Source organism: Punica granatum, chromosome 4 (assembly GCF_007655135.1).
Source record: "Punica granatum isolate Tunisia-2019 chromosome 4, ASM765513v2, whole genome shotgun sequence".
In the NCBI taxonomy this organism is placed as follows: domain Eukaryota; kingdom Viridiplantae; phylum Streptophyta; class Magnoliopsida; order Myrtales; family Lythraceae; genus Punica; species Punica granatum.
In genome coordinates, this window is record NC_045130.1 from 6,269,212 (window position 1) to 6,291,844 (window position 22,633).

The 22,633-nt window shown below is 40.8% G+C and overlaps 4 protein-coding genes across 5 annotated transcripts; all 4 read right to left on the bottom strand.

Moving 5' to 3' along the window:
* Positions 1 to 1,886: 1,886 nt before the first annotated feature.
* On the bottom strand, positions 1,887 to 5,537 carry LOC116204532 (THO complex subunit 4D). The gene is made up of 7 exons (XM_031536665.1): positions 5,311 to 5,537; positions 4,453 to 4,699; positions 3,367 to 3,510; positions 3,227 to 3,295; positions 2,875 to 3,059; positions 2,659 to 2,709; positions 1,887 to 2,373 (listed from the first exon to the last, which is right to left on the bottom strand). The coding sequence occupies exons 2-7, from the start codon at positions 4,645 to 4,647 to the stop codon at positions 2,172 to 2,174; spliced, it is 846 nt and encodes a 281-aa protein (XP_031392525.1). The 5' UTR covers positions 4,648 to 4,699; positions 5,311 to 5,537; the 3' UTR covers positions 1,887 to 2,171.
* Positions 5,538 to 7,336: 1,799 nt separating this feature from the next.
* On the bottom strand, positions 7,337 to 11,150 carry LOC116205403 (myosin-binding protein 3-like). Of its 2 annotated transcripts, XM_031538004.1 has the most exons (4): positions 10,440 to 11,150; positions 9,339 to 10,256; positions 9,080 to 9,262; positions 7,337 to 8,840 (listed from the first exon to the last, which is right to left on the bottom strand). In XM_031538004.1, exons 1-4 carry the CDS (start codon positions 10,465 to 10,467, stop codon positions 7,630 to 7,632), a joined length of 2,340 nt encoding a protein of 779 aa, XP_031393864.1. In that variant the 5' UTR covers positions 10,468 to 11,150; the 3' UTR covers positions 7,337 to 7,629. The 2 variants fall into 2 exon arrangements, with proteins under 2 accessions (XP_031393864.1, XP_031393863.1); XM_031538003.1 differs by lacking the exon at positions 10,440 to 11,150 and having other exon boundaries at positions 9,339 to 10,433.
* A 705-nt stretch (positions 11,151 to 11,855) lies between these two features.
* LOC116206035 lies at positions 11,856 to 15,888 on the bottom strand. The gene is made up of 11 exons (XM_031538767.1): positions 15,413 to 15,888; positions 15,152 to 15,289; positions 14,529 to 14,717; positions 13,836 to 13,973; positions 13,603 to 13,724; positions 13,379 to 13,511; positions 13,165 to 13,291; positions 13,001 to 13,080; positions 12,748 to 12,891; positions 12,258 to 12,595; positions 11,856 to 12,167 (listed from the first exon to the last, which is right to left on the bottom strand). Exons 1-10 carry the CDS (start codon positions 15,812 to 15,814, stop codon positions 12,296 to 12,298), a joined length of 1,773 nt encoding a protein of 590 aa, XP_031394627.1. The 5' UTR covers positions 15,815 to 15,888; the 3' UTR covers positions 11,856 to 12,167; positions 12,258 to 12,295.
* A 3,677-nt stretch (positions 15,889 to 19,565) lies between these two features.
* Positions 19,566 to 22,340, bottom strand: LOC116202264 (glutathione S-transferase DHAR3, chloroplastic). The gene is made up of 6 exons (XM_031533743.1): positions 21,936 to 22,340; positions 21,365 to 21,455; positions 21,110 to 21,253; positions 20,430 to 20,547; positions 20,060 to 20,200; positions 19,566 to 19,900 (listed from the first exon to the last, which is right to left on the bottom strand). Exons 1-6 carry the CDS (start codon positions 22,168 to 22,170, stop codon positions 19,814 to 19,816), a joined length of 816 nt encoding a protein of 271 aa, XP_031389603.1. The 5' UTR covers positions 22,171 to 22,340; the 3' UTR covers positions 19,566 to 19,813.
* Positions 22,341 to 22,633: the final 293 nt, after the last annotated feature.

The following is a 22,633-nucleotide window of genomic DNA, read 5'->3' on the forward strand; positions in this document are numbered from 1 at the left end:
TGGTGGTAATTCTTGTTTCTGCTTTTTCCGATTTTTCACAAAACATATATAAATGGACGCTTTAAAGAGATCGCCATATTGATAAACAAGACGTTCCCGTCTCAAAGAGTATAGTAATGATTTATCAGCTCTTTCATTTCACATGCGCTCACTAAAAAAAATTAGTTATTCTCGCACGAGACGTAGATGAAGATCGGTGCAATGAACCGGCCAAGGCATTAACTGCGGCTGGCGGCTGATTCAAAATTACTGCATTTGGCTATATAGTTGCACACCCGAATTACAAGACTTCAATCTTACCACGCACAATAATCACTCTTGTTCATCTTCTTCTATATACATACATATATACACTCTTGTATGTATGATTGGTTGGAATTGTGTTGAAATTAGCTGGAAGTGGGGAAGGTAGAGAGTGGCGTCATGATGAGTGAAGATTGAGCTAAGACAGGCGCATAGCATAGCTTATGGGTTGCATAAGGAATCGGTCAGCCGTGTCGTCACCGCCACTACCGAGTTCCCGGGGGACCGAACAACACAAAGACGCCATCATTAGATGTTATATGTGATAGATCGATCATATTGCTTTTCCCCTACCATTATTATTATTATTATTATTATTATTATATATCTTCTTCTTCTTATTATTATTATTTTTTTCCGAGACGTACAGGGTGGATCTATGAACTAATGCCACTTGTCGTCGCGAGATCAAGCCATATGGCAAACAAAAGAAGACAAAGAAAGTAACGCTTGCATCCATCCATCCCTCCAGTCGCTATCTAATCATCATCTCCATCGGACTAATTTTCAAAAAAGACACATACAATTTTGGCCTTAATAGATCGAGAAACTTCGAATCCAGTTGCATAAAGCTCATTTCTCCACCCCTTTATGACTCTCTGCCAGGACATCTATTCTAACAGGAAAAAAAATGCCAACATTGCGTGGGCCTCGCGACACCATCGCGTATCCACGCGTTGCAAAATTGGAGGAGTGGAGCGGCTACAAGACTGAAACAGCAGGTCTTGTCCTACGAATATGGATTCATCCTTTTCGCACATAATATATATTATATATATATATATATATAGCTAGCTAGGATGCATGTTTCGACTTGAGGACGACGTGCATCCGAGTATCGTACTCCTTTTGCCGACTCCACTCGGTCCATGGGCCCCTTTGCACATCAAAGAAATTGTGAATTTTGTCGATCACGCTTCAAAATGGGCCTTTGCTAGTCTACCGAATGTCTTTTTGACTCTAAAATTGGTTGGGCATTATCAAAAACAGGCAGACTAGCACATTAAGCGGGCTGGGCTGGGCGGGGCTGCGGGTCAAGTCTAAAAAATAATTAAATCCAGGGTTCTTATTTTACATAAAAAGTGAATTTCTTATTTTCTAAAATTCGGTATCATAAAATTTTTGGTCAATAAAAAAAGTGTTTCTTGTCAAATTACCTAATAGAGTGAGAAAAAAATTTTAAATGCATTTTCTTAATTGCACCATTCTCGTCTGGCACAATCTCTTCAAGCACATGAAAACAATTTTCTTAATATCTCCAAAATATAGAAAAATAAACTACCTTCTATAAAATTATTTTCCTTGCAAATGAATTTTTACTTAGAGAACTATTTACATGAAACAAGAAATAAACTAAGGCCAAATCTTTTCCGATGAATAAGAAACGGAGCCCCAAATCACAAATTGAATGTATTCTAACAAATAATAGTCGGGTTTTCGGGGCAATAATTCAAGGTTCAGCCTCTGAAACCACCTATATTAACGTTAGGTTTGATTTAGATAACTTACTAGACCTGGGGACCAAAATGTCTGCCAGATATAGTAAGAGATTGCAGGTAGCAAATGATCGGGTAGAGCAGGCAAGGCAACAAATGATAATTCACAAACAACACCTTCCATCCCCCAACGGATCTAAGTCAGAAACTACTGGCCTTAGAACTAAGGAATCAGACACAGGTGCGCGGATAACTCCTAAGGCAAGGCATTAGATTACAAAGCTTTTCACATATACACGAGGACTGGAGAAAGAGACACCCATAGAACAAGCAAAAATACCAAATCCTGATCCAAACAGTTTTTCAAGACTAGATAACTAAAATGCTAGAAAGCGATAATCCTTCAGGTACTATCCCACCACCGCATGAAGCTCAGTTGGTGTTCATGGATTCTGCGTGATAGCTCTCCAGCTCCTTGTCGAGTTGATCAGCAGATTTCTCGACAGGTTGCTTCTTCCCACGGCCCCTACCGCCACCGCCACCAACTCGTCCACGTCCACGTCCACGTCCACGCCCACGCCCACGCCCACGCCCACCACTGCTGTTCAAGCCGCCGCCTCGTCGGCTCTTGTTACTGCACCATGATCATCAAGAAACAGAAGAATAAGCACATTAGTTTATCACCATATTCGAGATGGTTTTTTTCCAGTCAGGTGTGTTCTATACACCTCTTCCCAGCTTGACTGCCAGATTCATTAGTTTTCTAAGCATCCAAAACAAGCAGTACATCAGAAAGATACAAAAATATCCCAAACTATTCATTGTGCCAGCTGTCCCATGCAAATTTTCCAACAGATAAATATGTCTGACAAATGGGGGAGCAAATTGTTAGGGTAGGGAGAAACATGAAAATACTAACCCAGTTCCACGGTTAGGAACGGCAGGCCCTCTAACACCACCCTGCCCTGGCCTGAAAAAGCAGCAAGATCAGCAAGGAAGTTTAGTCCTTTGTGGGGCAACTATCCAAAATGAAAGATGAGCTGAGGGTAATTCGCTAAGCTGGTAACTGCAAGCAAATGCTAATTCAGCTGACAAGTGCATATTGATAGGAGGATGAGAAGGATTGACAACATACATGACAACTGTTCTCTTCGTCCTGCCATTTAACCCAGTGACGTTTATGCGAGCAGAAAGAGGAACTTCCGAATTGGCACCTACAATCTCAATCTTCATCGGCTTCCCATCCAAAAGTACATTGTTGTACCGCTTAAGAGCTTGAAACGCATCGCTCCTCCTTGTATACACCACTTCAGCGGAACCCTGCAACCGATAACAGCAATACATCAGTTGAAATGTACATGTCTGAGTAGACCAAGATAGATATGAGTTGCAAGTTATGACGAATATAAGTCACCATAAATCCTTTATCAAAGTAATCAGACCATAGACCGATACGACACTAGCCCCCAACAAGGATGGGTACTTACACTAGGGCGACCGGTTTTGTCGTAGTGAACAGCGTATCTTTTCACGTCCCCAATTTCAGAGAAAAGTTCCTGAGGTGCAGCGCAAGATTTAGGATATCACCGAGAGAAGCAAAGATGAAATCACATGGCTCAAGCTATACCCTTATATCTTCATTGGTCACCCCATAATCCAGGTTGGAAACATATAACTTTGTGCCAATCTCAATTCCTTGTATTCCAGCAGCTCTAATGCTATCTTCAAACAAATCAGTTTGCCATGGGAAGCTCCTTTTTCGGCGAACAGACTGAAGAAGGCCAATAAACGCGGATAAGATGAAATCAGCCATGACGAGATTATAAACAATTCACCACCTTCCACTTTTTTATCAGCAAAATTCCACAAACATAAGGTACTTGTTAATAGAGAAGGAACCACTAGAATGTGTAAGCAACCAGGAGTGACAACCAGCGACTCAAGCCAACAGATGGAAGATGAGAGGTAATGATTTGACCAGTGCAAATGAAGCGATGCTACGCTACCGATGCTCCAATTCTCTAGATAAGCGAAGGAAGCTCCTTTGTATATACACCATGAACTGAGAGATTAACTCAAGTCTTGCAGCAGAACGTTGCGATATGGCAAAGAAATCCACAATTCCCCATCTAATTACCAGCCACCAAACACTAGAAGGCTCAATAAATAGTCTGGATTTTGGATTGGTAGTGAACTGGGCCATTCATAACTAATGTCATGTTTTAGAGAGCTCCATCACCAAAGTCATAATGAACTGCATCCTCAAAAGACTTAGTAGGGAACTGAAGAAGTTCTTCACTAGTAACTAATGTTACACTACTAAGGAGAGCTCCATCTCCAAAGTCATCATTCATCCACTTGCTCTGATGATGCTGAGAAGTGGCATGAAAGGTACTGAAGAACTTTCTTCAAGGCAATAAGCCATACGGTCCCCGGAAAATATAACCCTGATATCCCACTAGCACATATATCATGAAGATAACGCTATGACAGCATCAGAACTTAAGACTGCACTTCAAAGAGATCCAAGACAAGCTTCTCCTCGTGTAACATAGGATTGCAGATCCTCTAGCATTTGGATCCGTAAAAGCGGCATTAGAGATCTTCTTGTTATAAAATTTCTAAAGCAGGATTTGAGACCCCTTATGTTTGAGTTTACTTGTCACATCAGAATCTCAGGCATGTGCATTAAAATCCACAGATCTCAGCTTGCCTTGGCAATGGTGTAAGATGATGGCCGAGCATTCACGGCGAGAGGACCTCTTGGACCAGCCCCTATCATTCTTCCACCACCAAAAGACCTGCCTTGTCCACGACCACGACGACCTCTACCACGGCCTCTAGTTCTCTCACTGTTTCTCTTGCTCTTTATGATATCATCGAGCGACATGTCAACCGAAGTAGCCATTTGGGTTGCAGTAAAGCCTTGTCTTTCCAATGAAAATCAATAGAACGAGAATCTGCAAAAATTTAAGGGGAAAAACATGTTGATGCCACCAACGAATGAGACAGGGCTACATCAAGATCAAAGAACAAGCTACATGAATAATGACACCTCTAGTTCCATCAATGTATTAACAATTTGACTTAAATCAAAAGGTAAACAGTAGTCTAACCCCCAAGTGAGCTGAGGTTAATGTATTCAGGAACAGCAAACACAAAGGAAGCGATGTAATGCAATTTTATAATCGCCAACAAAGAAGATTAAGCTTCTGTTATCTTCAGGAGAACAAATAATCTATTTTGCGCTGACAAATCTACGCACGAATTCTGGTGGCTAACGAACAAAGTAAGACTGAATGTAACAAAACCGGAGACAAAGCATGCCTGATCCCTGTCAGTGAACTTGCAAACCTTTCACAGTAATTCTGCGCTGAATCTACAGAGCGACTTGCATCAAAAAGCAAGAGAAGCCCTACCAGTGACTGTATCCCAAATCAAGCACCAAATTTACAGATCTTCAATTATGCTCGGTACTCATCGTTTGAGGAGAGCAACTAGCAGAAGAATCAAACAGCAGAGACAAAACCTACAGCTACAAAGAGTTGATTTTATGGATAAGAAGACTTACCCTGAGGTGACAAGCTCGCGACGAAGCAACCTCGGAGCTCTCAGGGAAGAGGAGAAGAGACTGGCAGATCGAAGATCGTATAGTGATAGCAGCTTCTGATGCGAGTGGAGCAGAGGATTGATGGAGGATGGAGCTGTGGGATTCTAGGGTTTCAGCGGAATTCGGCCGTGTATGAGCTTCTACGAAGAGAAAGAAAGACCTTTTATGGGTAGGGGGAGGGGAACGACCCCCTTTGCAAGTCAATTCCGCGTTTTATACACGGCAAGGCTGTCGACCCTTTTGGGCTTTGAGCCCATACTGTTCTGGGCTTTGGGCCCATACTAGTCTGGCCTTCTGGGTCTAGCTGGGGACGATCATTGGTTCATGCACCTTTTATCCTGTCCCAAATTCAAATGGGCGATAAAAAGCTTTTTGCCAATCGCATCATAGGATGGGTTTGGACATTAGCAAACCGTTTGGTTTTAAACTTGATTTTTAACTTTTAACTTTGACTATATTCACTACACAACAAAAGTTAACAATACATTTATTACTTTTTTCATTTTCTTCAATTTTTTAACCATTTAATTCAATTTTTAATATTAAATTCTTTCAATTATTCATTATTTTTTCACATTTTTTCTCATAATTCAACAACACAATCATTACAATCCAATTAAAATCAAAATTTAACTCTACTTAACTCTAAAACCAAACACACTGACAGTTTGGCTTTGTTTGGAAAAGGAGTGGAGTTTATCTCCACTCTATTCTAACTATAAATAATTATATTTATTTATGATTGTAATGATTGTGTTGTTGAATGGTTAAAAAAATGAAAAATGTAATAATTATATTATTGAATTGATGATAAGTAGAGTAGGGTTAAAAAGAAACTTCAAATCCTAGAGGATTTGAAAGGGTTCAAAATTTGCCTCAAAACCCATTCCAAACCGTTAGGTTGAATTGCTAAAATACCATCCATATTCATCACATTCACAAATGGTTTGGGTTTATCAATATTCCTTGGGGGATTGAATATTAACAATTTAGCTTCTTTTTTTTTCTTTTTTTCTTTTTTTTGGAGAAGTGGATGCTTCGCGAAACTTATAGAGAATTATGAATTTTTCTAATGTTGATTCTTAGTCCTGAATGATAACTCCTCTGAATTTATGTTTCACTGATATATTTGATTACTTTCTGTTATCTTGCACTATTTTTATATATATATTTTTGTTATAATAGATTGTGTAACCGCTTTTTCTAATTTAGAATTTGAAAAAGAAAAAGTATATAAGCGAGAAAGGTAGGGATTCGATGGGTGCTTGATAAATTAATATCAATGGAAAGAATTTGAATATTCGATTTCAAAAGCTTAACAATTTGGGACGGATTTGGAAACTGAATTTTATTAAGGGGTTGGATTTGAGAAAGGTCTAATCGTTCTGAATCCGTCCCATAACCATTCCTAGTGCTAGCAGAAGATAAAATTGTTTAAAAAGAAGGGAAAAAAAACTAAACTAAACTAGATTAACTCCCTAAACTTTCAAAATTAAGAAGCCACTCCCCAGATTTTTGTGCCTTTTCATTAATCCGTCCCTCCAGGCAGCAGCCAGAATTTTATTCCAAGAACGTCATAGATGAAAATACATTCCCACAAGAAATGCATGTTGCCCGTGCAACGATCGAGAAACCCCTTTCAAGGCTTACCGGATGTCCAAGACTAATTGAAGAACTTAAATCATGAAGAAGATGAGATGCCCGAGCTCGGTAACGGGCCAACTCCATCAGCAAATCTTCTGCATCTGGAGCATAAAGTATATGGGCATTCTGCATCCTGTACCTATGTTACCAACACGCTCGGTGAGTAAACTTTACTGGTTTTGATACACGTAAACGAGTCTACTTGCTGCTGTCTGGTATGCTGTCTGTATGCATTTGATCCATGTGAGATTCCGATCATGAGATCATGCTGGCAGAAATCAGTAGTCCACCGCCAACTTCTTGCGAGTAATAGTACGATAACTTCATATCAAGATCCTGAAACTAGGAAATCTCCAAATGATTGACTTTTGGTAGAAAGCTGTGAAGTTTGACATATTAACACCGCGGAGTAAAACTATTGACTAACCACAATATGATCTTTTGTTCAGTTGCTGAATACATTCTGAGTTTTCAAAACACCAACATGACCGGGAAAATCCGACAAAAATTCAGATCACAAGAACTAAGAGATTCACGCGATGATGCGCCACCACACAAATGTATACCGTCAAGTTTCATCTGACTTCATCCTATGCTACGGTTTTGATCGAACTGGCTTGCCATGTTCATAGGTCCTTACTCGTCCCCGATATCCTTGACACGAAGCTCCACGCTCTTGAGGTCACGAAGGTGCTGCAAGATTTCCTGGAGAAGATCCATTCCCTCGTCCCCCTTCTTCACCGTACTCATGCAGTGCTTCAGAAACTCCCGGTCCTCTTCGAGAGCTTGCAGCCTCTCATAAACCCGATCAACCTCCTCCACGATATCAATCCTCTTGGCCTCCCGTTCCCCTTCTTCTAACTCAGGCATCTGAGTGTCTAGCAGCTCAGCATTCTGGGGTCTGATCCCGACTTCTTCTTCAGCTTCATCATCAGCTGCATCAAGAAGGGGCAGGAGCCTCTTCGCCATTTTCCTCATTGTTCCACTTTCGAGATAACTCAGACTATCCTCCTTTGTTTCCATGTCCCGAAGTTGGATTGCTTCTCCGTCATTGCTCATTGTGAGCAGCTTCTCCTCAAGCGACTTCAATTGGTCCAAGATCGATAGCCTCTCCTCTTCGAACTCTGCCAGCGAGTTATCGAGCTCGCTCATGTTCTTCACGCAATCGATAGCCAACTCCTCCAAGTCAATAGCTTCATCATTTGGAGTATTTGCTTCCTCGTTCTCGCTCTGGTCTCCCATTTCACGGTTCAGATCGATTGAAAGCTCATCATCGTCACAGTCTTTAATCGGAGACTCTCCTCTCAGTCTCTCTTTTGCTTCATACTCGGACACTTTCGCCTTGTAAATCTCAAGCTCTCCCTCCAGCTCTTGCTTCTCCTTTTCTCTCTTCACCATGAGCTCATTGAGCATCTGAAGGGCCTCCTGGTCGTACTCGGATTGTTCTTCCATCATCCTCTGGTACTGTAAGGCTTCCATCTGCATAGTGGCCTTCTCCTCCTGCAGCCTAGTGATCATCGCCATCGTCTGGTTCGCTGCAATTGCGGAGGCGCTCCTCTCCTCCTCGAGTTCCGCATAGAGCGCTTTCAGGGCTTTCCGCTCCGCTGTGAGGGCGGACTTCAGCCGCTCAATCGTCATCAACCCATCTCCCCCGTCCATAATCTCGCTAAGCACACTTCCATCCAAGGACTCCTCGATTGAGGACTCTCGTTTCTCCAATAAAAGAAGCTTCTTCTGCCAGTTCTGGAGGCTCTCGAGGGAGGTCGGCGTGTCGGGAAACTTTTCTTCCTCTGCCTCTAAGTTGTGTGTCTGGTCTGTGTCCTTTTCTCCGAGGATTTCTTCAGTTCCTTCAGACCAAAACCAAACCAGAAAAAATGTCATCAAAAGAATGAAAGCATAACAAAAATTTCTACCTGGTAACTGACAGTTTTGCAATTTTTGAGTTCTGCGGTTCCGTCCTAATGCAAAAATTACCGAAAAGACATGCTTCATTACACCTTACAAGGCATGATGGAAACTATCCGCAAAAAAGGGAGGGGGGAATACAGGGCATGCTGGATAGTAAGTACAGACGAGATTGTGTTACCAAGTATCTCGGCATCGGTATCTTTAGATCCATCGCCATTTGCTGAAGGTAGATCTCCTTGAAGTTGAGATTGGTCAAGTTCATGTTCCGGATCATCAATGCCCTTCTCACCAGTAGCAATCACACCCGATGGTTCGAAATCTCCTGTTTCTTTGTCATTGGCTGTTTCTTCAGCATCGTTTGCTGCATTTAGGGATATAAATTGAGAATTGCCAACAAGTATGACTCGTTAAACTTCGGTTCAACAATCAAAGCATACCTGGTGACAGCTCATCTGGTTCTCTTTTAGTTTCTGAGTCGGCGTTATTCTGATCCAATTCTGCAGCAGTATCCACCTGCAACATACCGGAATGCTGCCCCTCTTCTCTCAAGTTTGGAAGTTTCACATTCCCGATGATTGAAGAGTCGATCAGATCAATCAAGTGCAACCGATCGGAAGAATCACAAGGACCATCATACCGCATAATAAACTGCAGGTCAATGACTTCAATCCAAGAATCCTCCACCAAAGAGATCCTTGTCATGTTATTGCTGTCACAAGATTCCCGCATGGCTTCAATGCCACAAAAGGCGTCCTTACCATCTCCAGTAGCATCCTTTTCGTGCCACCGGAAGTTCGAGAGAGACTTTGAGCATTCCTCTTCGGAAGTAATCTCTCGGATGCTAAAACTATCTAAATCAGAAATTATCTGATGCTCATCATCCACATCTGCAACTCCTTCATCAGTACGATCTTCAGTTCCTGATGGGCTATCACACTTTTTGGCTCCGATGCTCTCGATCTCGCGGCCTGTCCCCTCTATACTACACCAAGAGGGCTTCAGCAGCAAACAGGAAGGGAAAACTTTCCCCTCTAACCTCCCATTGCAGCAACTGCACCTTGAAACGGTTTCTTCTTCTGCCACCGAAGTCAGAGAGCAATTCTCACACATTTCTTGGGACTTGGCCAATTTCTGGTGGCGGTGACAGTAGCCCAGTCCAGAAATCTCCAAGGCATGGCGATTGCACATGAAATCAGCCTTGATGCTCTTTACGTTCTCGCCACGGTCCAAGACATGGTCGATCCTAGAGCACCAGAGGCAAGGATGCTTGAGGCCAAAGTAATCTGCGAACTTGGCGATGAAGTAACTGAACAAGGAGTTGAGGAGGAGGAGGAATATCAAGACCCACTCAAGAACTGCATAGACAAGTATTACGGTGATCTTGTTCGTGTTCCTGTGAAGCATTGTTGCAAATCTATTTGCTGCCATTTCTCTTCAGGAGGAGAAAGAGAGACAGATGGAAACTGGAAGAGACCGAAAGAGTGGAAGAGAGGAGGGGAAATGCCCGGAAAGAAGATAAAAGCAGGGATGGGGCTCACCAGGATACAGTATCGTTTGGCGGAACATGCTGTCCGATATACATAACACGTAGGAAGTTATTTCCTAGGATCCATATTTGTCCCGAGAAACTTCGATTCGAGCTCTTAATACCGGATGCTGCAATAATACTAAATATCACTTCAGCACATGGGCAAAGTCATTATGGCTAATCAGTACGCCATGGCAGGATTAAGCTTAAATCATGTACACATAAATGACAAGAATTAGTATCCCAATATACCATCTATTGTACTAATACTAATTCCACCCTAATATTATTGCTGCCAAAGTATCTGCGAAGAAACAGATGAATTATATTTGAAATTGGATGGCCCGCAGGAGTGTGATCTGGGCAACACTATGATGAAATGAATTGGTGGGCCAGTCAGACTCCATGGAATCAAGGACCCCCTTGCCATGGACCGCCGAGCCATGCTCTCGCAATTTCGGCTCCTCATACTATTAATCTCAACAGGAAGAAATACGTTCACTTGGCTGTACAAATGCCTGAAGCTGGGATCAATCACACAAACGATCAGATCGATCTGTCGGATCGCGATTTGCACTTGTGCTGGATATCGCGATTTGCACTTGTGCTGGATCTCTTAACGGAACGGTCATCGTAGAGAAAAACGGGCATTGAGATTGATAGTTTGAGCTTTGATTGCACAGTGAACAGGCTTTAATGATGGAACATGGGTGTCCAGCAGTGGCAGGCATTATGAAAAAAAAAGGCGATTGCGAAAGGAAAAGGTCGGGAGGGAAGAATGCCATGGGGGCCAGCTCCAAGGCCATGATAGCCTTTGTCCCCACAGGTTTTGCTTTCAGCTTCAGCTTTATTCGGCTTTTTCAAAAGTTGATTCCCGGATTTGAGGCCTAATTCCAATTATATTTTGACAAAGAATTAAATAAATGGCCTCAGAGAATTGAAAATAACCTTTCCCCACCGGGTGTTATATTCCATATTACTATTCCTCAGCAGACGGCCGGATCGTACCCCGGCTAACTGATTCTAGAGGGCACACCGAATACACTTATGGAGTTCAAAGCGATCTTCTCCTCTCCCTCTTTGGATTTTCCGGCAAAAGCCGAAGTTGGAAGGAGGTGAGCCCTGGCAGTGACCTACCTCAGGCATGTAGACATGCCAGTGGAAGCCGACCTCTTATGTGGGCAAGAGATTAGTTCAATTGTGGGGTCTCATCGCCATGTGAATGTGAAGCCCATAGCAAAGTCAAAAAAGGATGGAAAAGAATCCTTTCCAGAAGTAATCTGTTACATCTTCTTAGATCGATATCATGCCAAGGCAAATGAAGATCTTTATATGTTGTTCTCCTAGTAACTCTCATACTGTTGTGGGCAAATAATGCATTCATCGACTAAACATCACACAAATGAACGTCGAGACACAATGGGAGTTACACAGAAGCATAAGCATATATATATATATATATATATATAATCCTGACTGAGATCAATGTCTTTATTTCCGTTTCTGATATAGAAATTAGAAACAGATATTTATTCAAGAAAAAACTTAAATTGGTGCTAAGGTTCAGGGGACGCTCACCAACCCCTGTAAATAACTATCAGGCCAATGATCTCTGGCTGGTGTTTTCATCCCTACTCTAACTGAATGAAAAGAAAAGTTCCATCCGTACTCAAATATTGTGGGTTCCAGTTGGCAGGCGAGGCTTGCGATCGGAAGTTTCGGGTCTGGGGATTCAGAACTGCAGGATTGATTCCACGTTTAAATTTAAAATGCGTAATAAAGGGGAGGGGTAAGGTGAAATCAAACTGGCACTTAAGAATGGCAGTACCTAGGTTAAGATGAAGACGCAGCTGCATTTGGGGTTTATCAGATGGTCAACGGAAGATTTAACATCTCTGCCAGCTTCACAAACATCCCGGACAGTTCATTAAAGTCCCAGTCCGCCATATCCCCTAATGCCTCGGACACTTTCTTCAAGTCCCAGTTTCCCATACTCCGGGACATGATAGCAGCTCCCACGGCAAAACCGACGGAAACAACCAGCATGCTTTTGAGGTACCCTTTGGTTTTCTTCATCCTTTTCAACAAGATTCTGCAATGCTTGTCAGCATCCTTCAGTAGAGTGCAGCGATCCGCATCTTTTTCGGTTTGCAATGCTTTCTCATTCTATATTCAACAAAAGAAAAACCCGTAAATATTTCTCGTTTTTACATTGTCACTCTTCATTTTCTATTTGGTAATAAAATCAGACTTGGAACACAATCGGAGCACCGTTTCAAGTAAAATTGTCATCTCCTGAATATCATTGCATGGCATACCTTTTGCAGGAATTTGTTCAGAGTTGCCCTCAGAGTCTGGAGAGAACCATGTTCTGTGGCTTTCTCCAAGTGATCTTTCCAATCATCAGACAGTTTCCTCAGAATAATGACACTCGCTTTCAGGTTATCCATGTAAAGCTTGTCCTGTTCCAAAACAATATTTTTCAAGAAAAAACATCAAATAAAAGAGTCATGTAATTTGGGTCGAATAATTATAGCATGAGAATATTGCCCCAATATACGTGCTTCTTACCCATTGTGCATAAGAGTCTGGGGTTTCATCCAAGCACCATACAAATATCTTGGCTGCCTCAGTTGATAGATCGGCAACACCTGCAAATAATCGAATACGTTCCCCCCTCTAAGAATATTGCTGAACTGAATCTTTCATTCTGAAAAGGATATAAGAGCCTGTACCTTCACCGGCAGCTTTTATTGTAAAGCTTGCAATCTGCTGCACGACTTGCTTCATTGCTCTGCCTCCAGTGCCAGTCAAGGCGACCTCTTTCAAGGTTGGGTAAACGGCTTCAAACCTCTCAGTTGCCTGAAAACATGACAATGTACGGCCAAGCATTTAACCAGAGGGGCCAACTTAGATGATATATTTTAGTAGAAGTCTGTAGGTAACCACCTTAACCCGCTCTGAAGGTGCCGGAAACGTGAAACCCATCAAAAACTCAAGAGCATGTGGCGGCACTAAACGCTCGCCTTTTTTAACTGCACCATTCAATAGTATGGGACGAGCCTTTGGAGTAGACAGGATTCTGATCAACAGTTGGACAAAGAGATGAGAGATATCTAAGAAAAAGGATGAGAAGAGTAAAAAGAAACTCATTTCATATTATTAACTACCACCTCTCCACCAGCTGCAAAACCAAATCTCTGCATAGCGGATTACTTCCCGACTTTGTATGAAGCATTGGCAAGAGATAATGAGCCCACATGTACAACCCCACGGTTAAATCTCCCTGAGAAGCCTATATAATGAAAAAAATCATCCTTTAGATTCAGATTAGAACGTAGGATATGGAAGTTGGAGAAAGCTGAATCATAAGAAGATGACACTCTTCAATTAGGAGCCTCTTGACCTGAGTAGCCATCCATATGATTACTGGAAGCTTATCGTGTCCCTGATATTTTGAATTTTCCTTCAGGATAGGCAATACATTGACCAACACCTCAGGCTTTCTTCGCAGTGCCGTCGCCAAGACAATGAACACAGCAACCTGCAGCGCAAACATTATGGCTCCCATGCTAATATATGTGGACAACGGGCATAAACGAGAACTTTTTATTCAAAACAAGAAAAACTCTAGCTCAGACTGTCGGACAAAAAGCATATGTAGAGTTCACCACAAACTCAACCAGCATGTCATTTACAAGCAAGGACAATGATGCATTTAACCAACAGTGACCTACTCTGAGCATATTATGATCCCCGAATCACTTGAAATTGTTAAATGCTGATATCCTGAAGGGCATCCCAGTTTCACAAGTAGCACAAAGAGAAAGAGCAACACAATAACCAAACGGCGAGTTCAGCTATGCTATTTTGGAAGCATTACTTACACTTTATCAAAATGTACTTATGCAAAATTAAGAGCCAACAAATTACAATGTAAAATATGCTTTCTATGCCAACTTCCATGACAATATCCGTGACTTTGACGAAAAATATATCGTGCGACAGAGAAGGTTGGTTCTGATACTACTGATGGAGGAAAAGATCCCCAAGGTACTGATATAACATAGCAAATCTATGTTAGTCGGAGAAAACTTGCCTGAGATTTTGATGATGCCACGTGAACCACCTTTTTGGATCCCTTGGCAGTACCGAGATGACTAGCAAGGTCAGCAAGAATGCAGTCCAACGACCACAAAACAAAAGAGGCAAGTGCCTCAGGGGATTTTTGGCGAAGCCAGGCAACTGATGTCTCATAAACGATCTCCGGCACATGCGAGATAGGAACCTTGCAAATGAACAAATAATGTATGGTTCAGGCTCCAATTCGGTTGATCCATCACTTTTCCAAAGATAAAGCATGAAGTATCTAGGCTGGGGGTAAACAGAATCTCGTTAAACAAAAACATAAGCTCCGGCGCCTGTGCGTGCTATGCATCATATTCGTGGGCATCGTTCTCAGCAATACCGAAATTAATAGTCTTTCAGCTATCATCATGGACTTGAGAGTTATTTCAGAAAGCTCTCAAAACAAAGCGCATCACTTTATTTGCACGCGTGTATCCTACCCCTTGCCTATGCGATCATCAAAACTTCCCAACCACACAACTACGTACGTGTCAAATAAAAAGAATTTTGCTGCTTTCCATGAATCTTATCTACACATACACAGCAATAGCATTGACAGAGCAATGCATATAGATTGTAGCAGAGGATTCTTACATCCACCAACTTAGCTACCGGAGACTCCTTGAACATCTTCACCCACGGAAACTGCGCCCCCCCCACCGAAGAAAACGCGCGGCCGAAATAGTCTGCAAATTTCATCAGCTGTATATCCTCCTGCGCTTCATACGACTCCTGAACACACACACAAGAGAAAAATAAATAAATAAAAATAAAGGAAGTTGCAAACTTTAACCAAATCAGACCACAATTATAGGCAGATTACATGGAATTCCCGCGATCAGTTCGTTTACTTACGGTCACTTCGATGAGATAAGCGCTGAGATCAGCGGCGTCCATCTTTGCGGCGGCCTCGGCCACCGTGACCTTGGGCTGCTTCGGCTTCTTCGGCTTCGCCTTCTTCACCTCCTTGCCCGCATTCTCCGCAGCGCCGGCCACCTCCCCGTCGTCCCCGGAGCCTTCCCCGCCGTCGCCGTCGGAGTGGGGCTTCTGCTCGCCGGACGAGGCGGAGGGAGCTCGGAGGCGTTCCTCCGAGTGCAGCTCCACCTCCCGGAAGACGTCCGGACCATTGGGTAGGGGATAGGCGGGGGCGGCCTGCTGCCTCGACTGCCTGCGGTTGCGCTTGGGGTAAGTCACGGTCTGCCAGCCGTGGGAGTCGTCACGGTGGTCGTGCTTGGTCGCCGGCGAGTTGTCGTCCATTGTCTCCGATCTCTGCTGTCAAAGGATTTTTTGCGTTCGGAGGAGGGGATGGAAGAGAAATAAAAGGGCGCGAGAGAGACGCGAGGGAGAAAAGGAGTTGTGCCCAGCAATAATATCACACGTGGGTGTTTGCCACGACTCCTGCTTTGACAATTCTGGGCTTCTGGGATCGGGTTAACTACAGAATTGCCACTTTCCTTATTTTGCCTTTTGACTTTTCTTGGATAATTACTTTGGCTTTACTTATTTTTGAGAGAGGAAACGAAATGCACGGCCTTTCTAGCCATCAATTTTTGAGGTGAAAATCGTTTCTCTGTTAAGAAATCGATCTATTCCTTTACGGTCTATTTGGAACCCTCCAAATATAATAATTCAATTCAATTGATCTCACCAGCAATTCGATTGGATTATGCATTTCAAATTCAAATGATACAAGATTTCCTTTAAAAATATATAAAAGATTTGTATTGGAATCCAAATCGAGCTAAAATCAACAGAATTTTGCTAGGATTAAATCATATGGAACGGATAACCTTAATTTTGAATTTCAAAATAGTTTATAGATAGATTACAATATTCTACTAGTTTTCAATTCCGTGGGTTGCATGAGTTTGTGTTCATATATTTATATTTTGTACGAATAATAATTATCACAATTTAAGATATTAATTTACTTATTAGTATTATTATTACTGAAAAAAAAGTCCTAACCAATCAATTTTCAAAAATAATTTTCAGTAGAGTTGAATAAATGATTTTGAATAGTTCAATTATAATTTTAAAAATCAACGTTCTTATTGTGTCTTGTAAATTGTTTAATTTCTTTCACAATTTTAGTTTGTGTTATATATAATTATTTTCATTTTATTTTCAAATTTATTCAATTTGAAAGGCGAACATTTTTTTTTTGTTTCTTTAGTTTTTTATAAGGCAATCAATTATTTTTTTTCCCTTGAGAGAATAAAACATGCTTTTATTTTCTTTAAAGTTCCTTTTTTATATTTTATGAAATGGCATATTAGAATTGATTGATTTTCTTTCTAAACTAATAACACTTTGACATTTAATGATTAAATACTTACTATTTACTATTTGTAGTTGCCAATAAATTATTTTCCTTTTATTTTCAAATTTGTTCAATTTGGAAGGTGAACATTTATTTTTTCGTTTCTTTATTTGCTATCATTTATTATTTCCTTTGAAAGAAGTTACATAGGAATTAGTTTGTTAATTGATGATTAATTACTTACTACGTGCCCTTTATATTTGATCAAAAATTATTTTCCTTTTATTTTCAAATTTATTCAATTTAGAAGGACTTTTATTTCCTTTTATAAGAAATTCTATTTTTTAATTATTTACTATTTCCTTTTATTCAACCAAAGTTACTATGTTTTGTTTTTTTATTTTTCTATAAGACAGTCATTTATTTTCCTTTTATTTTCAAATGGGAAAAGAATTGATTTGGTCCGGTAACTTTCATCTCTTTTCTATTTTAGTCATATACGTTTCACTACTTTCATCTAATTTGTTTTCTATTTTCGTCCTATACCTTTCGTTAGTTTTATGTTTTCATCCTTCCATTAGTTACACTGTTAATTTTGCTGACATGGCACCCAATAAGATGCTAAGCATCATATATATAATCAACAAGTGTTTGCCCTGATTATTATATCTTAAAAAGTTAAATTAAAGGAAAATAAGAAAAAGAAAGAAAATAAAAAATAAAAGCTTCAAAAAAATATATAGGTGGCCGCCGACACAAGCTCACAGTCATCATCTGTAACACTACACAGCCGTGAGTGTGGGATGGCACCCAAATCATGGTATTGTTTCTTACTGTTGGAACTACTTGACTTCTTAATTATTCGGTCTTAGGTTGCATTCTTCTATGGAGAAATTGCAACAAAAGAAGTATTTGCAATGTTAAGAACTCACAAAACGAAAATCAAATTTCAATCCCAACCCTAATTTCATCAAACAAAGGAAATTTTGGCTGTTAAACAATCTCTAACCCTAATGTCATTAAATTCTTGAAGAAAACCTGATTCATCAAACAAGCTCAGTTAGGAAGAAGACAAGGGTCGATTGCAACATAATTAAAGTCAATGGGACGAAAATATTTGGCGTGGGGAGAGACAAGATAAGCGGGAGAGGAAGGAAGTGTTTCCTAAACTCGAATCACAACTGAGACAACTACTCGATCCTTAATTTGGCTCGTCAATGCTACATCAATTGTTGATTTGTGCTCCTCTCTTGAGGTCTGTTGTAGAGAAGATGGTGTAATTGGGTAGTGGTATGAATTGGTCTTTGTTTTATTATTTATTTTTTTCTAATTTTTTTCTTCCATTTTTTGATCATGATAGAAACATGGCAACCATGTGTTGATATATAGATGATGTTGGCATCTTATTGGTGCCATGTCAGCAAAATTAACGGTGTGAGTATTGGAAGGATGAAAACAGAAAGTAGTGAAAGGTATAAGATGAAAATAGAAATAGGACTAAAATAGAAAAACGATGAAAGTTATTAGACCAAAACAATACTTTGTCCCTGTCAAATTTATTCAAATTGTAGTTAATAAGAGATGTGCATTACTTATGTACTTGTGTTACTATATTTATTATGCAACCATTTTACACACCCGAACTAAAGTAAGAAATGTTCATTTCTTAAACACTCATTTTAATTGTAATTAGTTTCTTTTATAGGATTTATCATGCATCCATTTTATACAAGTTAATTTTAGAAATATATAGATTATCTAGAATAATACGACTCTAACAACAGTATTCAATTTATTTCATCAATTAATCTTACTAATGTTCCAAATAAATATAATATATTTATAATTCAATTGAATATGATCAAACCAGATTATAATGAACTGAATTGGAATCATCATTCTTTAAAAAAAAAAAACTGATTTCAAACGCTGCGCTATTAAGCAAAAGAGAACAATCTCATAGAGGAGGGAAATATCACGTGTTAATTGTTATAACTAAAGAAAAATGAAGGGAAAGGAAAAGACTCTTGTTTGGTAAAGTCAAATCGGAGTTGACTTTGACTGGCTGGACTGGAGGTAGAATGTTTGACTACCGGATATTGCGCCCTCCGTTATAATGGGGCTCTCTAAGGGTAAAACCGGAAATTCGACTGATCCGATGAAAACGAGGACTTGTAGGTGTGGGGAAGCGGGGCCCAGCGTATCCTATATATATGAAGTACGTAGCCGTTTTCATCAGTCGGCGCCTGTCAGCTTCTGCCTTCCTCCCATAGTCCTCCCAATTCCGCATGCAAAAACTTAAAGCCTATTCAAAGGATGGGTCCTTTCCCAAACGATTCGAACGGTTCGACATTTATTTCGTTTAAATAAAATTTCGCATTCGAATTCATGTGAATGCAAATTTATGCCGAGAGAACTTTACCCTTTTATAAATCGATTTGACTCGACTGAATTAATCGAGATCCAATTGGACTTTCGGATATCAAAGTTCACGCAAAAAAAAAAAAAGAGAGATGGGCCACCCTAAACCATTGGATCAGTCCATCCTGGCCCGCTAAGGAACGCATGCCGCATATATACATACAATTATAAATGCCAGAGACTTTGAGAATGAATCCAGAAGGAAAACCATGCATGTGAATGGAATTAGATTAGACATTGTGTTCGACTCTTTGAAGAGGTCTTTCCCGCTGAGAGTCCGGCGAAAACCACTCAATCAATGATTACGATCTGTGCAAACTCATGTCTCAAAATCCGATTGCCCATTAGAGATATAATCACCGACTCAAGCATGCCAGTGACGGGGAATGGTCGTATAATAACAGTCGATGTTTAAGCACAAAAAACATTCATCTTTGAATACACAGAGCCAGGCAGAGATGTCTGATCTAACCATAATTACATGAGAAGGAGCTTGAGCTCTCTGGTATCTACCTGTGGTTTTTCGAGAACAAAAATTGAAATACACGACAGGGCAGTGGGCATTATCTGGTTCAACCCATAACCTTGGGACGCCAACCTGCTATTACATCCTCCTTGAGTGCTCGAGTTTTAACAAACGAATCTCTTGAAAAGATATTCTGAAAAGAAATGCAATCTCATTAGAAAAGGGGCACGGGATAAAGCTCCTTCCAAATGGACTTACTGCGGGGTAATCGACAGTATTGTAAGGCTCAAACTCATGACTTGATGTTGCAATTCTAATCATTCTAGTGAAAAAACGAGTCATTTCTACATACCTGCATATAAGATTTCACATGGGGGAGAGAATCTGGAACAGACCAGCTCTTGTAATGTCCCAAAGCAATCTCCATGTGGTATAGCTTTGGTCCTAGAGACAAGTCTGCGGCGGAGATATCCTTCCCATTGATATAAGGTCCCTGAAGGATAACAATGAAACAGATAAGTACAGAAAAACAAAGAGGAATACGCTAGAACTATAAGAAGAAAACGCAGATAACTCTTGGTAGAATTTGCATAGAGTAGCAATGTCTCGAACATACAGTGCTCATTTATGGCCAGAGTTATTTCATTACAGGAAATTCAAATTACCTCTACTGCAAGCTAAAGAAAAGTACAGGACATGTGAAGAAGCCAAACAAGACTTACATTGTCTTTAATATAATCGTTGAAAGAACTCAGCTCATTGAGCAACGCCTGCTCTGTTCCATCATTGGGATCTTTGCTTTTTAGAAAACCGATAAACGTCGAGAAAATCTTTGATCCCCTGAAGACCAACAAGAAACAAATTTTAGCTTGCTTCTTGTGAATCCTCCATCGATATCGGCATATCATATGTAGCAGTGGGATGATCAGAACATAACATCATAAACTAACCACCTGCCTCGAAAAGCTACATATTCAACAACGAGAACAGCAATTTGGCCATCACTGAGCTAAATGACTTATGCTAAGAGGGCATAGGGCAGCAAATAGTCTATTTTGACATTGTAAATGGCTTTGAAAGTAATTCCAAGAATTAGACAATTTTAGGGTACGACCACCTTATAAAATCCTTGTACGTTTAAGAATGTCATAGGGCACTATAAAGAATATGGTTTATTATTTATCAGCACCGAAGCTGTTATACCTGGAATGCAGTAAGTCTATTAAATTATACTTTGCAGATGTAACTTGGAAGCACTATCATGTAAGGGCAAACTGGATGTTGTTCTTTAGGAACAACGCATTAGACACACTCAGAACATGCACATCATCAACCACGCAACTTCAATGAGCTGAGCAATTGAATAGTGTCATAATTAAATGTGATAAAACGCCATACATACACTGGTGCCTTCTCCGGTGGAGTTGCCAATGGTGGAATCGGGAACTTGTCCTCCAGAGCTTGGGTAATAACATCTGAATCTGCAACCCACTTCTCATCAAGTTTTACGACAGGAACTTTACCTTCAGTGTTGATCTTTAAGAACCTGCATAGCATCGGTAAGTATGTACATAACTATATAACGTTGAACTGATGCAGATCTCCCTTGGGATTATAAATGATATTCTTAGATAGAAAAGACGAATTCGACATTCACCATTCTGGTTTGTTCCCCAAGTCGACAAGCTTCATGTCGTAAGGCAGCTGTTTTTCCTCCATAGTCAATAATACCCTCTGGCAAAAGGGGCCTGAAGAGGGAACCAAAGTCAACTACAGATTCTATCGTTTCTATCTAAACCATCAATCGGCTTGTAAATCAACATAGGTAAACAATTATCTCAAGTTATCTTCTGCAGCCACTCATTGGCAAACAATGCAAGCTTAAAAGGTTCGCGTCAATCATCTGATAGAGCTTGATTGTAATGTGTTGGAGCAGGAGTAGACGTATAAGAGTATGAAAATGCTCTCTAGCAGAGTTCGGTTGAGCCATTGCTGATGTTCATTGCAGCTACCGCGATATTCATTATGCATTACATTCTGCAGAAATTGTGAGCAGCAACTAATTTCGATCATCTGAGCACATTCGAGAGGTCCCTGAGATTAATTCTCCTGTCATTTCCATCAGCCCTATGGATGAACACTCCAACTCCCATAGCACACATTTTCCCACATTTCAGCGGCTGTACAAATACAAATAGGTTGACAGGGACAGAGGAATAAATTCTTACAGTCGCCTAATTTGTTGGGGACGGTGACAGAGGCCTTGACGCAGACCTCGAGGGGGTCGGACGTCGCCGACGCCATCGCCATCGTGCCCATCTTTCTAGTGCAGCCGTGCCGTCTCAAGAGGCCGGCATTGCTAGGTAAGACAGAGCAGCTCCGGTGGTGGCGGAGCTTGAACGCGAGGTGGTTGACCGTGGAGGAAATAGAGCAGGCTGCCGAAGGAATCTTCAAGGTTGACATTGGCGTGAGCTGAGCTCCGAGAGGTGAGTAGCGATGGCGGAGGGCTCCGGGGATTTGGAGTTCTACTGTTTGGGGTTTCGGTGACGCGAGAAAGAGCGGAGAAGAAGAAGGTAGAAGCACTGCTAAAGCTGAAGGTCCAATGCCGTGGCTGATAGCCACGTGGACTGGCGATTTGGGTGGCTCCTGTTCTATATACCTCGCTTGAGAAATTTTAAAATTAGGAGTTTTCACATCGCATTCCTCACCGTCCGATGCCACATCATGCGCATGCGATAAGGGGAGCGCGGGTCTCAGTGATCTGGGATCATTGTAGCTGGACTCTCTAAAATTATTACGGCAATTATGGAAATTAGAAGTTTTTAACGGTGGGTAAAGCTCTCTCAATTAACAATTATAGCCTTTATTCATGTAAATAATACTCTATTTACAAGGTTACTGCATTCTAGTTGATTCTCTATGGTGA